The 16,921-nt window shown below is 35.1% G+C and overlaps 1 protein-coding gene across 7 annotated transcripts in view; it reads right to left on the bottom strand.

Moving 5' to 3' along the window:
• Window positions 1-268: 268 nt before the first annotated feature.
• Window positions 269-16,921, bottom strand: part of GRIA4 (glutamate ionotropic receptor AMPA type subunit 4) — a 390,923-nt gene continuing 374,270 nt past the window's right edge. The window contains exons 15-17 of one of the 7 annotated variants that reach the window (XM_051819991.3): window positions 11,299-11,413; window positions 8,970-9,104; window positions 270-2,973 (exon numbers count right to left, since the gene is read on the bottom strand). In XM_051819991.3, coding sequence (XP_051675951.1) covers window positions 2,809-2,973; window positions 8,970-9,104; window positions 11,299-11,413 — 415 coding nt within the window. In that variant the 3' untranslated portion in view covers window positions 270-2,808. Of the gene's footprint in view, window positions 2,974-8,856; window positions 9,105-11,298; window positions 11,414-16,921 lie in introns of those variants that run through there. The other 6 variants (XM_089312341.1, XM_008262007.5, XM_070077585.2 and 3 more) reach the window with 6 other exon arrangements.

Raw genomic sequence — 16,921 nt, 5'->3', positions numbered from 1 at the left:
GCAAAAAAAAAATCCTGTATGAGATTATTTAGTTTTCATAAAGCAATTTTTCTGGTCAAAGTATTCCACAGCTAAGTACACTTCTATCTGATCAGAAAACTTACCAGATCATCCTTTTTGGTTTCTTTTTAGCCACTCCTTCTACTGTCATAAACTACACCATGACATCATCAACCTTCAGTCTTCATTCAGATGCATTATATATTTAGCACATACTCTAGGAATTGTCAATGAGGAAAAATGTTGTCTTTCTGCTTTCAAATTAAATTAATTCAATTCAATTCATTCATTCAACAAATATTTATTAAGCACCTACAATATGCCAGGCACTGTGCTGGGTGCTGGGGATACAACTGTGAACAAGATAGACACAGTCCCTGCCCTCATGGAGCTTACAGTCTAGTAGTTTTACAGACAAGTACACAGGCAATTACAATGCAGTATGGTAAGTGCCGTGATGGTAAAGAAACATTAAGAATGGCACCTAACTCAGTTTCATGGGCAGGGGCTTGTGAATAGTCATGGAAATCTTTCCAGGGCAAGTAAAATTTGAATTGCATACTGAAGGATGAGTACAAGTTAGCTGGGTAGGAGGAGGCAGGAAAGAGTTATAGACTGAGGAAATAGTACACGCAGTGCTCTGTGTGCTGCCTTAGAAGTTCTTTGCTGGTGGGAGAAGTTGAGGATGCATGAGAAGTCCCAGAAGAGACAGTAAGGGCCAGATCATGAGGAACTCATTTGCTCTGCTCACGAGCTTAGAATTTTTCCTGAGGGAAGAGTGTGTGTGTTTGTGTGATTAGACTTACACTTTTTAAGATTGCTCTTAATATAGCACAGCGATTGAATGGGAAATGGGGATCTCCAGAATTGAAGGAAGGGGATTAATCTTTCACCTTTTTCAAGTTTATCTTCCACGATGTTATACTCTATGCTCTCACCTGCCCATCCAGTTGCATATGTTCCTTAAATGAGCTATTGACGTACACAGCTTTGGGCTACTATTCACCCATAAAGCTCTTAAAACCTACTCTGCCTAATAGAACTCAACTCAACTAAAACTCAACTCATCCTTCAAGCTCAGAGTTTTGAAATCATCCTAACTTGTGCTTTCTGCCAAGATCCCTAAGTACATGATTTTTATCCAAATTAGAGTACAGTCATGCATTGCTTAACAATGGGGATATGTTCTGAGAAATGGGACATTAGGCGATTTCATCATCGTGCAAATATCTTACTTATACAAATTATGATGGCTACAATGTCATCAGGTGATATAATCTTATGAGACCACCATTGTATATATGGTCCATTTTCAACCAAAGCATTGTTATGCAGTGTATGACTATACTTATTATTTCAAGTGAACCAAACCTTCTTTTGAACCATGTTAATTTAACTCACACATAAGAAAATTTTCATAAATAAACATAGATATAATTTTCTTCACAATTTCTATTTGAAAACAAGAACTAATTCTTTGTTTAATATCTACCCCAAACTATTATTAGTGCCATCAAAAGATTTAAATGGAACAATAGGAATGAGGGGAGAAGCCCAAGAAACATGTAATTTTATGCAGCAAAATACAGTCAAGTAAATTTCAACACACAATTACAGACTATGTTGCTGTTAGGACAATGATTCATTTCCCGACTCAAAAACTCCATCTTTGACAAATTAATCTGCTAATGAGTCAAAGATCTGTAAAAGATGGGTAGCTTAGTAGGCAAAAATAATAAGGGCTAGCTACATTTTCCAATATGGTCCACCACTTGACTTCTACAATCCCTCATATATTCTTGTAATTTCTCAAATAACTTTTATAAGAAAGAAAATCTTTAAGCTCTGTAGATATTGTAAGAACATTTGTTGTTTTATTCTTTTTGGTGGGTACAAAAACCACAATGTTATACACAGAACAAGATTATAAATAATATCAATAGCATGAGTGACCCGTAGTCTCTTTTGATTCTACATTGCAGACCGATGATTTAACATCAACATTTTCTTCATTTTGTTTTTGTTCTTGGTAGTGAGACAAATGCAGTATGTGAACCCACTCCTGTGACAGAGTTAAGGTCACAGCAAACAAGAAGATGACCAACAACGTTTATAAAAAAAAAAGTATCTAAAGATTATTACAGTGATGGCATTTATATCAATTATTGCAATGTATTGTTCCCTAAGATGGTTAGAAAAAAATCGTGTTGTCCTCTACTGAATTTACGTCAGTTAAAAAGCAAGCATGTTTCAGTATTTGTTTTCTCCAAAGTGTAAATACTTCCTTTAAATTTTTTTTCACAGGATTTACATGTTTGTTTATTATTTTCTTATCACAGTTTAGTGACTTGTTTTCTCAGCTGGAAATTCTTCCATTGGTTATATGGGTGTTCTGGAAACACAGGTTAGCGTGTTCATTGACTTCTATAACTATTTTATCCCTCTCAGTGAAGACCAAGGCCTTTCGGAGCAAAACTTCACAGTTTAATGAGCTAACTCTCAAGTCTGATTAGTTTTTAAGTCCACTCCAGTGAAATTTGTTGCTGTTAATGACACCCATCCCAACTCCCCCCCTCCCCGAAGAAACCTAGGTTGTGAGTTTTCCTGATATAAAATCTGAGTTTGGGATTTCGAGCTGAGCTCATGCACACATTGCTGCTGCTGATGTCCAGCGCGTTAGGGCGTACTTCCCGCTCTCAGCCAAAGGATCAGGGGAGCCAAGACTTGCGCTTGGCGTGTCCCTCGGGGCTGTGTTTCCATCAGTCACCAACACAGTTTAATTAAGGCACTCAATTATTTTTTTGGTTTTTATGGTAGGTCCGATGCAATGACAGCCAATCCTGAACTTTGTCTAATTGCAGTTCCCGCATGTACAGCCTTGGGGCAGTCGGGCGTCAAGACGCGGCCGTTTTCTCCCACACTTCCAGTGATGGATAATCTGGCTTTGTTTCTTATGGCTTCAGAAAAGGTCAACTGGGTGGCATGGAAAGGAAACAGAAAGAAGGCGGAGTGTTACAATATTTCTGTTTCTTGAGCTAGATCTGACAGGACAAACACCAAAATATCAATATTTAGACATCTGCATTTTTTCCAGATTATTTTGATCATATGAAAACTGTGTAAGCTCAGCTACCTGAAGAGTGAATCAGTCTAGAGTTTGTGGTGCTGCCGGTTAAGAACTAACCCTAAAATCATAAAACTAGGTTTTCTTTAGCAAATCTGGGCAGGAAACAGCTTTCAACTCTCTGCACTCTATATCCTAGTACTTTTTGTCAAGCTTAAAAGCTTCGCTATGACACCGTTGTTATGGTGTAGTCAGCTAAGCCGCCTCTATGTCGCTGGTATTTTACATCAGCCTGCTGTTTGGAGTCAGGGCTGCTCCCAGCTAAAGGCCTGGGAAGGCAGTGGAAGACGGACCAAGTGATTTGACCCCTTACTACCCACATAGGAAGAGACTAGGATGGAGTTCCTGGCTCCCAGCTACAGCCTGGCTCAGCCCTGGCTGTTGCAACCATTTGGGTAGTGAAGCAGTGGATGGATGATTCTCTCTCCCTCTCTCTTTCTGTCACTCTTCCTTTTAAATAAATAAATAAATAAACAAATCTCTTTTTTAAAGGCTTCTTTTTGTTTGACAACATTCTAAAATTGTATTTTCTTATTAGAATGTCTTCTTTACAGTGCAAAGATTAGACTACTAAAATTGGAATAAATTGCCTAACTACATATAAAAGTACTTAGGGCATCTTCCTGTTTTCATAACACAGACCTGTCACAGACACTTTCATTCATTCATACCAGTCATAGACATGACCCAGAACAGCACAATTAGTGACACATAGTTTGCTCTCTGCCTGTACTGGAAGCTAAAGCTCATATTTTAAGAATTGTGCTTAAACAGGATGCACTGGAAGGAGACATGTTGCAATATAACTATTGAATTGTTATCACTGGGGAATTTTCCATATTGAGGTTATGGGGTCAGGTTTCTGAAATCCTCATCAAATTCCTGTTCTCTTAGATATTAGGTAGCAGATACAGAGAGGAGAAACAGGCAGTCTTATTGGTAAGTCTAATTCTCATTCATTCACTACTTTTAAGTTCTTTCTAGGAGCTGAATTCTAATGTTAAGAGGAAAACAAAGCAAAGGGGTTATTTTCCAAGTTTGCTATGATTAGATTATAACTCTGTCACAACTCAGAATGTATCTTAACTCCCTGATGTGATTTAAGTTCATTTAAATTTTTAGGAAATTCCATCCCTGGATTACTCTGCCCTGGAACATAAGTATTAAAATAATTATACCTTAAATAATGAAATAAAAATAGGTTAAAATGCTAGAGTAAAAAAATGCTAAAGAGGTTGAGAGATCAGTTATATTGATAATTTCAGAAAGTTGAAGTCAAATTGCTAGTAATGACATATCTATGATAAAAACCAAAGTCAATCTCAGAGTTCTGTTTTAGTGAACAGTCTCAAAAATTAATACTTATCTCCATTGTCATTATACAGTTCACATAGAAACATTAATAGCTTTTATATTTAGAAATAAAGGAAATACAATGAGAACTTTAGGGAAAAGTAACACTTCTGTTATTTTCTATTAGTCCATAGAAATAAAAATATTTTTGGCTTTTACTTGGCACAAAATAGTAAATAATGGTGGAGTGGATGAATGTTCATGTATGCAAAAATACCCTTTTTCTACCTTGTATATGAAATTGATAGGATAGAATTCCAAATGAAACATTTCAAAACTTGCAGAACTGTACGGTAAAGGGGTGAATTTTACAGTTTGCAAATTGTACCTTGAAAATTCTGAATGAATATATGGGACACTGTTTTAAACTGAACAGAAACTGAATTTCAGTATACCATTGAGAAAGTAGAAATGAAACAATTCAAGTAGGAGATCCGAAAGGATCCCTCAGTTAAGGATCTCACATATTGCAGGATCTTACCAGGGAACTAGGAAATGAACATGGGTACAAGATTCTTGTTCTCTGAATAATGATAACCTCCTGGGTTATCATTATAGGAGGTTATCTTATTAGAGATGAGTATTTTCCACTCAAAATTTGAATGAACATGCTTTTGGGTATGTTGTATAAAATGGCACATCAGCACAGCAGCACTGTCTGTATCAAGAAAATCGAACTCTGAAGTGTTTCAACAATCATAGGCCAAGATTTGGTGTCAGATTTGCTGACAACCTTCTAGTATGATTTTATTTTCCAATGTTAAATGTTTCAGAGGGACTTCTGTGTGTCAGAATCCTTCAGTGAGTACTTAGCTATTTGGAATATTTTAGTTACAGCATTTGCATTTTTCATGAGCTTCGTGAGAAAGCAATTTGGGGACAGTTTAGATTAGTTAGATTAAGTCAAATGTTGAGGAAACCAAGAAAAACTGAATACTCATGAGTCTAATCCAAGTCACTCCATTAGTCCATCCTGAGACTTAAGAAATTCTGGGGTCCCAGGACGACCAGGGCTTGTCTAATAGAGGTCTTAGGGAAGATGGCTCTGGAGAACTCATAGCCATATATCCATCACTAAATTTAATGAAGCCAAGACTAAAGTGTGGATATGTGTCTACAAATTCCCTTTTAGTATTTACTATTAAGTAAAATAGATAATTATTTCTTGTCTACTTAGTTTTGTATTCCCTTTTGAATACTATAGTAAGATTAAAGGCATAGTGATTTTTTTTAAAAAAAAAAAGCATCTTCAGAGGCTGCACTATAAAATTTATTTTTATTTCTTCTCTTGACTGCCTTGTGAGGAAAGGAAAACTTCCATTGCTTGAAAAAGTTCATGTACTCTCAACCATCTCTCCTCTTTTATAAACTAATGTAACTGATTGTATTAGTGAACACATCTTTGACAGTTCCCTATTTCTCTTTAAATTTATTTGAGCATTCTTATATCCTGTATTTACATATCCTGCTTCTTCCATAAACTGTTATTTCCATTTATCTTTTGTGAACCTATTGAGCCTGTCAAACTGGAAAGCTGTCTTACAAGTTTATGTAAAGTCTGGGTTTGGTTGAACTACTCTGGCTAATGGCTGTTAACCTCAACTGCATATGTTGCTTTGAAAAATGATCACTTTTAAGTAGATCTTCTTCCATTGTAGAAGGTATCAGGTTTTTGGGGGGATTATGGGAAAATATTATCCAAATTACCAATCAATCTATTGGTAAAATTATGGCCAACAGAGTTTTTGAAAGGAAGAAGGCACTTAATTTTAGAGTAAAACAAAAGCTACTTACACTCAAGTCGTCTCTACTGGTGCAAACCATTCCTTTACACTGAATGCCACTATCTTTTAAAAAGTCAAATGCACATGAACACATTCTTTTTTTTAAAAAAAACTTACTGTCTTAAAACCTCAAATATATTCTAAAAGCAATGTGATGAAATTCAATACTAAGTTCTGATTCAGAAAGCAATACTACATATAATTTGTATATACACAACCTAAGAATTTATATTTCTTTTAAACAATCCCCCTAAACTTTGTAATGAACTATTATTTATGAGTTTTTCTAAATTTTTAAAATATTCCTTGGGGCTAATGCTGTGGCGCAGTGGGTTAGGGCCCTGGCATGAAGCAGTGGCATTCAATAGGGATGCCAGTTCTAGTCCCAGCTGCTCCTCTTCTGACCCAGTTCTCTGCTATGGCCTGGGATTGCAGTGGAAGATAACTCAAGTCCTTGGGCCCCTGCACCTGCATGGGAGACCCAGAAGAAGCTCCTGGCTCCTGGCTCCGGATTGGCACAGCTCCTGCCATTTCAGCCATCTGGGGAGTGAACCAGCAGATGGAGGACCTCTCTCTGTGTTTCTACCTCTCTCTGTAACTCTGTCTTTCAAATAAATAAAAATAAATCTTTAAAACAATAAAATAAAATATTCCTTCTTTTCTCTGCTTTCCTTGGATTTTCCTGATGGTTGGAATACTTTTGTTATGCCAAACAAAAGTCAGTTTTAATAAATCACTGAAAACAAAATATTTTATGAGTATTTTGTACAAATCATCTCAGAAGGCAGTTCAAATAACTGGCTCTAAATAATGCTCAAATACTTTCTCAGCTTGGGAAACTCTTCCACTCTGTACATACCAAGATGAAAGCATTGCCCTAATGGCTAAGATATCTTGACATCATCAGCCAGTTTGCTGTTTTGCTATTAGGAGTCAAGCTTAAAATGTATTGGGGCTGATGCTGTGGCAAAACACGTAAAGCTGCCACGTACAGTGCTGGCATCCCATATAGGGGCCGGTTAGAATCCCGACTGCTCCACTTCCCATCCAGCTCTCTGCTATGATCTGCGAAAGCAGTAGAAGATTGGGCTCCTGCACCTGTGTGGGAGACCCAAAGGAAGCTGCTAGCCCCTGGCTTCGGATCAACCAAGCACACGTCATTGCAGCCATTTGGGGAGTGAACCAGTGGATGGGAGACATCTCTCTCTCTCTCTCTGCCTCTTGTAACTCTGCCTTTCAAAAATATATTTAAAAAATTGCATTGATCTGAGTAAATTGAAATTTTAGTTCTTAATTATTTTTCAAAAAATTGGGGAAGAATCATTTTGGGATTCCTTATGTGCAGTTTTTCCCATCATTCATTTGTAGATTATGGGTGACAGCAGTTAGATGTTGATTTTTTAAAAAAAGGGTGGCTTTTGTGTTTTAAGATCATAACAATTACTTCAATAACTTTTATATAAATAAACAACAAAATCAAGCATGTTTACTTGGCATAACCTCCATTGTATATCTGATTAAAGTTAAATTTGCTTTTGACTCACAGATAAATCAAGTACTGAATGTTTCTTGGAGGTTCAAAGACTCATTTATCATTGGATCACAATGAGCAGCCTGTTCAGTAGGTTATTATATATAATTTTAGAAAATGGGTTTTAAAGACATGATTTTAGGAAGAGCAATAACAAGTCCATTTAGATCTTATTTTTCTATCATTAGAACAAAGAAATGGACATTTTAGTTCTTTAAAAAATGATCTCCATCTACTATATTTCACTGAATGCTAATTATTTTTCTTGACATGAGAGGATATGAGTAAGTGGGTCTGATGAGACTTATTTAAAATAAATTGAAATTAAAAAGTCATAACTCAGTGTGATTTTTATCTTTTACTGCATCCCCCTATAGCATATGTATACTGTATTGCTGATATCTTTGATGGAGAAACTGCTGTACTGCCTAAAATGACTACTCACTTGAGTGACACTGCAAACATAAAAGTTGAATTTCATCTAATCAATGTGAATTGTAGTCAAAATTCACATGGTCACTGTTCCTAAAGGTTAGACTCAAGGACTACTGTCATCTGAACAAACACTTGGATGATTAATGTAAAGCAAATTAGATTCAGTTAATATTCATTGAGCATATATTATGTGTCTTGGAGATCCTACGTATACTTGTGTCTTAGAAAACAATATGACCATAAAAATTAGGAAGTTGTCTAGCTTTTTGTGCTTATTAACATGTACCCCAACATTAAGCTATTACAGAGATTTGCCTGGTTTGTACACAAGGAAGCCCAGAACTAATTTCCAATTGTTTCCAAATTTCAAGAAGAATATACTGAAATCATTTAGTAGATCAATTCTGGTTTTTGTCTTTCTGACCCTTGCAATGCAGATATCTATTGGTAACATAAAGGTTCAAACAGTACATCTGCAGCCAAAGAAAATCGAACCACTTTGCACTGAAGTTTCCAAAAATATAAAGCTCTAATTATGAAGCAAGCAATACCACCACTGGACAGACAGGTCACAACACTGCGTTCACAGGATGCATCCCCCACTCACTGCCGTAGGCCCTAAGTCCTACCCCTAAATTTTAATACTTTCGGTTCCATATACGTTGTAACCTTCTCTATAGGTTGCTAAATTCTGGGTATTCTGCGAGGAAGTTGGGTTAAAAGTCTGTGCACTCTTTGCCACCTTCATTCTCTTCGCTTCTGCCCTGGACTTGTAACAGAACTCTATCAAAGCCACCAGCATTGCCAAGCCCAAGCCGCCAACCAGAATGTAGAAGACGCCTGCTACGTTGCTCAGGCTCAAGGCACTCGTCTTGTCCTGGGGGGGATAAAGATACTTCAGTTAACTGTGGAAATGTCACATCCAAAAGGTAAAAGAACATATGAAATCCAAACAGCCAATTCAAGTAAATGCTTAATTTAAACGGAAATTATTTATAAATCACTGATGTAGGTTTATAGATTAAACATAAAGCTTATAGCTCTCAGAAGTGAAATTATGATGATTACCAATAAACTGTATATAATTACATTAAGTAAAATTTGTAACATTTTATTATTGCTAAAAATGCAATAAAAACCACTACTCTTAGCCATATTTAAGCATTTAAATATTTACATAGGGTGACAGTAGTGGGCTTATTATTAAATTGGAGGAGGACATATTTAAATTGAATTGCATAGGAAAGGGGACCTCTTTTGACTTTTCTTCCTTTAAAACATACTTTTAATATTGGCAATTTCTCTTGAATAGCTAGAGCTGCACATTTCCTACTTAAGGAATTAAGAATCTTAAACTAGTTTCACATTTTGTTTATCATTACTTTACCAAATATAAGCAAATAATGTGCTAGGATACACATCATTTATTCTTTTAGTTACACCTGTATGGGAAATCTCATAAAAAATGTCACTTTTTCATATTATATACTGTTTAAGAATATTACATGCTTAGCAATCAGGTAATTTTTACTTTTTTAGATAACTTCTAAAAATAAACATATTACCATGGTCAATTGAGATGTTATGTATGGACAAATTTATAATTACTTTGATTCAAAACTATAATTCCACTTCCACTTAAAAATGTTTAATCAGTTAATACTTTAGACATACTACTCTCAAGAGTTTTAGTACACATAATAACATAATAATTCCAGCAGTAGTCACGACTATGGATGGAAGATACTGCAATTACAAGAATAATTCAGAATTTTTCATAAATTATAAACATTATATAACTTTATACCAAAAAAACATTTTGATAGATGACCTGATACAGGTTTGGTGGCCATCATCTTCTTAGAGAAGTTTTGTGCAAAATGTGAGTCAGACTGCTGCATAGTTTGATCACAACAGTGTTTAAATCAACAGATGCAGTATAATCACTGTTCACTCAGTCATGATAGTTGATGGGGCCAGAAGTTTTAGGGTGACTTCATCTTTAAATAAACACTCATCAGTTTTTATGTTTCTTTGGCTTTGTATCGGGTTTTGATACAACTATATTTGTCTTTTTTTTTTTCCTGGCCAAGTTTGCCTCATTCCACTCTGGTTCAAAGTTAGACAGAAATGATTAAAATACAGAGAAAAGCCTGAAAAGCGATCAGTTAACCTGTGTCTTTAAACTAATTGTGCACTTAGATTTAAATCAGTCACTGGTTTAATGTCAGAATAACCAATAATTTGTTTTATTTCTAGAAGAAGATATAGGGAGAAAAAGGTACTATCAAATATGGTTTTCAGGTATTGTTCCTATATGCTATTAACCTATGTAGGTATTTAGATTCACTGATAAACTTGTTACTGTTTTTTCTTTAGGGAAAAGAAAACTTACATTACTTTCCTTTGTGTCCAACAGAATTAGGCCTACAGATTCCATCATTGTTCTAAAAACAATTCATGGATAGGAGATCTTAGAAATAACATTATTTTTCATAAACACTGTTATTAAAATAGTTTCAGTTGGGAGAAGAGAACTAGAAAGTTCACTCCGTTTATCTGTCAGCACAGAAATATAATAGGGCCTCTTCAAACTAAAGTGGAATGATTGGCAGGAGAGTGACAAAAAACTGAACTTCAGAAAAAGCATTTATGTCATATTTAGGTCCTTTTTCTGGATGACTATAATCAATTTCCCATTTCTTGTTTTAAGAATGCCTCAGTTCTTGAAATAATAGATCTCATGGTCTTTGACCGAAAAAAAAAAACCAAAAACTTAACCAAGAAAATTACTTTAATTAGTGGTACGTAAGTTTGAGGGTAATAGAAGGAATTTTATTATTTTATATATTTTTGCAGTTAATTTAAATCTATTTAAAAGTCTTAATATTGGGGAGCAGGTTGCAGTCCCTGTGATTGAAATTTATGATGTTGACTTCTAATTAATTAGGCAGTGGCTGAGAGCATAGAAAAACGTTCAGTTTTCATGATTATTTCCAAATATTTTTGACAATCGCTCCCGTTTACTGCTTTGTGAACACAAGAGGAGGCCCCGAACTGCAGCGACTGACCTTGCTTCCAGAGTCCTTGGGTCCACATTCACCTTTATCGTACCACCATTTGTTTTTCAGCTTGTCTAAGACGCCTGCCTCACTGAGTTTCAAAACGGCAAGGTTTACAGGAGTTCTTCACGTGGAAAATAACATAAATAACATTATATATGTTATTTTATGTTATTCAAGTAAAACTACATTAGAATCGCATGGCAAAGTGACAGAGCAGAGGCCACAGTAGGTGCTATGTCTTGTACTGTAGGCCCAGGTTTAGAATCAGACATAAAACTGGGGCCTGCTCCATCGCTTTAGGTAACAGGCACATACTGCTAGGGAGGATTTTTAAATAAAATGTATGCAATTACTGTGAATCCAAAACTATTGGCCTGGGTTGGGTTTCTTGAGCATTCTCAATTTTCCCCCACATAAATGTGTGAGTCATTCAAATTACACAAACTTCTTTATTTCCCTCTTTCAAAATTCATGGAAGTGGCTGCAGGTTGATAGACTTAAACAGAAGCTGACAGAACTGATTTCATCTCTAGCATGCATTTTTATTCAGTTAATGGGATTTCACTTCATCATATAAAAGAATGTCTATAGTATCCCTAATTAACTGACTCCTTAACCTCTGTCAACCAAGACCTAATTGAAAGACAAGGTGAGTCCGGTTTGACAGCCCAAGGGTGCCTCATGCAAGCGAAGTTCTTCATAAGACCAATGTAGAAATAATTATTTTAAAGTAAAGTCCATGCTGATAATATCACCAGAAGCAATTTCATCTATCTGGAGTCTACCGTATTAATATACTCGGAGTAAAAGGTGAAGTGATTATAATTACTCTACAAATTCTTACCAACAAGTAAATGATACATTAGGGGTAACTGTGATTTTTCTGAATAGACAAATGGCTCTACTACAAAGTCCCTCCTTTAATTTTGATCGTTATTTACTCCAGTATTGAATATTGTATAAGGAATCTCATGAAGGAAGATGTCAGTTATCTTTTAGCCTCAGTATTTTGAGAACACTAAGAATTTGTCCTGTTTTTATTCCCACTGTTAATTGCAAAGCTAGAAGGATGGATGGCAAGCAGTAACATCTAGGTTCTTTAGCTATTTTTGCTTTTATGGTCAGTGAGTTTTTTGCTAGAGACTTGTGTTTCTCTGGATCTTTCTAAGTACCACCGTTATTTATTCTAATTATATTGCCTCTGCCTTACTTCTTTCAGAAAATGTAGAATGCATTTGGGGAATCACAGCCTGTGTCTTTTAATTACAAAGGGATTTATCGCATATATCTAGCTATACAATTAGGTAATGTATTAATAATGAGAGTGATAATATTACCTAACATTTACGGAGAACTTACTAGTTACCAGGCACCATTAAAAGCATTTTACATATTTGCTACCTTTACTCTAACTTTACAAACAAAATCAAGGCACAGAGAGCTTAATCCATGTGGTTAAACAGCTAGTCAGAAGAGGAATTAAGATTTTTGATAGTCTGACTTTGCAGCCTAAGCAATGAAAAATATAACAGAAGATTCAAGAAATGGGGTTTCTGGTTAACTGAATTCCCTTGATAACAGTTAAACTAATACCATTTTTCCACACTGATGGCGTTTGAAAACAATATCTAACATGTTTTTATTTTTGCTTATATGACTTCTGAAAGCAATTTAAATTTGGGACCAATGTTATAAAATTTAATTTGGCTTAGATTCATAGATCTATAAGAAGTAATAGGCATTGTCATGATTATTAAAATATTTTGTGTATTAAAAACCTAAATGAGCCATGATTCAACACTTTCTATTAAAAGCTGAGATTGAGGGTGGAATGAGTGGTTAATTATGGTAATTAGCACAGTTTGTATAGGTTTTACCTTCCTTACCACTTACTCCAGCCTGAATTTTTGAAGTGATTGTTACAAAACCACACCTGGAGATTGGTTGGTGAAAGGTGAACCCCTTGATAGCGCAATCCACAGCTCATTCATCTTTGTCAAATAGTATTTGCCAGTCAAATAGTATTTGACTGAGTAGATGCTCCAAAAATTGTGATGTTTAAATTATTTTCAATCAACCCAGAGCAAGCTACTGAACTGACGCTGGTGAGTTCCCAGGCTAGCTTACAAAGACTTTAACAACTGCGGAGGTAAGTTGTATTAGCCTGTATCCTGCTTCTTGAATGGGTGGGCTGGGAGGTGAGGACTTAAGAGCTGAAAGGACAAGGATGACTGAAGTTTCTTCTAGAAAAAAACAGTTGAAGGAAAACGGAGTTAAATGAAGACTGCCTTTGTTTTAAATCTTTTTCTTAAGGTAATACTCTGTCACTCTCTCTGGCTTCTTTTCCTCTTCTGCCCTCCACACCGGGGGCCTGGTTTTAGAGAGTAAGTTGAAACTGGCATTTAGAAAATAAAATATTATTAATCATACTTAATGTTCAATGATGGAGTGTCTAGCATTGGACAAAGAATTCTTTCCTGGGAGAGTCCCTTCCAAGGCTGAGCGTCCCTTAGTGGTTTTTGTTTATCACACTTTTTCTTTTCTACTTTTTTTTTTTTTTTGCTTATGAATGCACATTTTTCATATTACTCCCTTTATTTTTACATGGTTTTTCATGACTTTGGTGAAGAGAAGTAAGTCATTTGTAACTGTAAGACATATTAAAGTGAGGAATGGCCTGTATTCTTCACTGTCAAGTTAAAAACCAGGAAATTATGGAATCATATATTATCTGGCAATCACACCTACAATATGATCTTATATGAATACAGCATACGCCTCCATAAATGTCCATATTTTAATATACATAGAGAATAACAAACTACATAGAAAATATTGATAATTTTTTAGACTATTTTTTGAATTCTGGATGTTTGATGGCTATAGCCATTGCCACAATTTCCAACAGGAACTAAGATTAAACAACTCATAAAAATTGACATAAATTTGTGCATGATTTGTCTTTAGACTAAACCATATTACATTACTCAAAGATGAAAATACATTTTAGATATTACAGTTGGTATTTTTAAATTGGGTCATTGTCAACTAGCACATTTCTGTATTTTACTTACATGAATGAGTATGAATTTCTTCACTATTTTAAAAAACACATTGCAGTAATGTCAATGTTATTAAAGAAGTGAGTTTTCAAGCAAATTAATTTATACAGCATCAATTGTGCCTTTACTCTTAAACTTATTGAAATGTAGGACTCTTATCCTCATATTTTTGTTGTTTTACATTTCAGTGTGAAGCCTCTTGGGCCAAATCCTGCCTGATGAGAACATCCTACTGCTGGGAGTGGCTGTCAGATGAGGATTCTGATGCGTGGAAGTAGAGTGGCTCTGGAAGCTGTCATGGGGAATCTAAATAGTCTGGTTGTTGCTTATATGGAATCATAAGCTCCTTAAAGGAAAGAATAGTGGATAAATATCTTTTTCTCCACAGGTACTTGCACATTGCCTAGATAAAGCCAAAGTTTACTTAAATTTGCTGGAAGGAGATGTCAACTCCAGTTACAGACCCGTGACTGACAGGTTTTTGTCTTCTCACAGTAATCTTTGCACGTGTGGTGCAAGTTTCCATTTTTCCTCCTTCACTGGATGAATCACTGTTGGGGAAGTTAGTGTCCTCCGACCAAGACTCCATATTCCAAATTAGAGAAGCTAGGCACTCAGCCCGCTGGTGCTGAGTTCACTGTGTACTTTCCCTCTACTCTAAAATCAGCAGCATTTGTCTCTTCTGTTTTGGCTTTATGCATACCAAAGGCTTTGGAGCTGCACGCATTCTTCAATTCAGTATTTTCCTCCTTATTCTACCTCTTTTGAGGTCGATCAGGCCAAATGAGGTAAGTATAAGGAGAAAATCAGTCATCTGAAGAAGGTACAAAATGAAAAATGAAAAAGCAACAACCGCCTCCTGGTAATTTACTTTGATGTCAGTTGGGTCAGGCTGTTTAAAATATGACCTTTTATTACAAATCCAGAGTAGGGCATTATTAACATTTAGATTACAACAACCTATTCTCTTGGTGATGAACCTTACATCAACATACAACCTACTGGTTTTTTGTTTTTTGTTTTTCCTGAGGGAAAACAGAACAAACGATTATTTCACATGGGGAAACATTTTACATCAATCTTTAATTATATTTTGGAAAACTACTTGTCAAAATTTGAAATAATGTTTTAATTTTATAGTTCACATTTGATGAAAACTAATGTACAATATACCTAAAAATTAAACAGCTTGCTTTTGGTAACCTTAATGTTAGATCCTCATTTATTCTTTTGGACAACAAATATTTAATGAATGTCCATCAAGTTCCAAACAATGTGTTGGATACAAGCTGATTAAATCTGACTGAATTATCTAATCCTTCCTTTAAATAAATAAAATGATTTTTATTATATAAATTATTTCCAGTATACATATATTTCTGTTTTGTTTGCTTCTTTTTATCTGGAAGAAGCCTATAATGTACACTAAAATAGGATTTCATTATTTTATTTGTAGGAAGTTTTATTTGTAAATCACTGTTCTACTTCTCATATTTGATATGAAAATAAAATTCAAACAAAATTTTTCTAATGAAATAAATATCTTTTGCTATAATGGGACATTTCTAATTTCTAATTTGCATTGGGGAATGCTAGATTATGTAAACTTGGATAATTTTATACATTTGCTTACACATTTATATAAACTATCAGAAAATTCTAAAAGTTGAGGCTCCAAAAGATAGAAGTTGGTACTCCCTAACATGGCACCCTAGAATGGAGGCGAAGTTCCTATGAGTAGTCTTCGAGGAAAAGTTCATGGAAACTGTGTATTCTCTTTCAATTCCATTTTACATAAACTTTTTTGAAGTCCTCTCAAATTTCCTTTTCCTGTAAAAGGGCTGCTTATTCGATAGGAATACGCATGTGAGCTCCATTTCCAAGACTTTTAAACTGGGGTTGGAGCAAGCTGGTGGCAGCTGTTCTGACCTGTGTAGGGAGAGTGGCTAAGTGAGAGCATTTTTAGTCCAATCAACAACCTGCAACTAAGCAGGATTTCTCTTTGGGGACAATTTTCTAAATCTGAAAACAAAGCAAGAGTGTATACTTTAAATTTTTATCATTCTTACATAGAAACTGAAGTTAACAATCAGAATTTTCCTGTCAGTGGATTTTTATTAATGAAGTCTGCAAACAATGATATGCAACAGTATGGATTCTTGGGTGCTAATTACTACATTCTACTAATTGAATACATTCTTAGCAATTGCATAAAAGCATTATTTTGTGAAGCTGGAAATAAGACACAGATGAAATGAAGAAAAAACTGAGTTGCTCTTGTTTTCGCAGCCTTCTCATTTCATTATTTGATTCATTTATGGAGGGCAAAAGATATCTAGGTTAAAAGATTATCTTTGATTTGTTGTTTAATAGAAACCTGATAGTTTTCAATGGAGAAAACGTTCGGGCAGACATTCTAAATAGGTCTTGACATTGCTAGGTTATTGCTGCTTCTTAAGAATGTTTGGTAGAAGTTCTGGCCATTATGGTAAAAAAAAAAAAAATAAAATAAAAACAAAAAAACAAGACAGACTTACCCTCTCTGCCTCTCTCTGGTCTAAATTTCT

This window comes from Oryctolagus cuniculus, chromosome 1, assembly GCF_051225735.1.
Source record: "Oryctolagus cuniculus isolate XC-2025 breed Fujian yellow rabbit chromosome 1, ASM5122573v1, whole genome shotgun sequence".
In the NCBI taxonomy this organism is placed as follows: domain Eukaryota; kingdom Metazoa; phylum Chordata; class Mammalia; order Lagomorpha; family Leporidae; genus Oryctolagus; species Oryctolagus cuniculus.
Note: the sequence above shows the minus strand (reverse complement) of the source record. Positions and strands in the feature narration are given on the sequence as shown.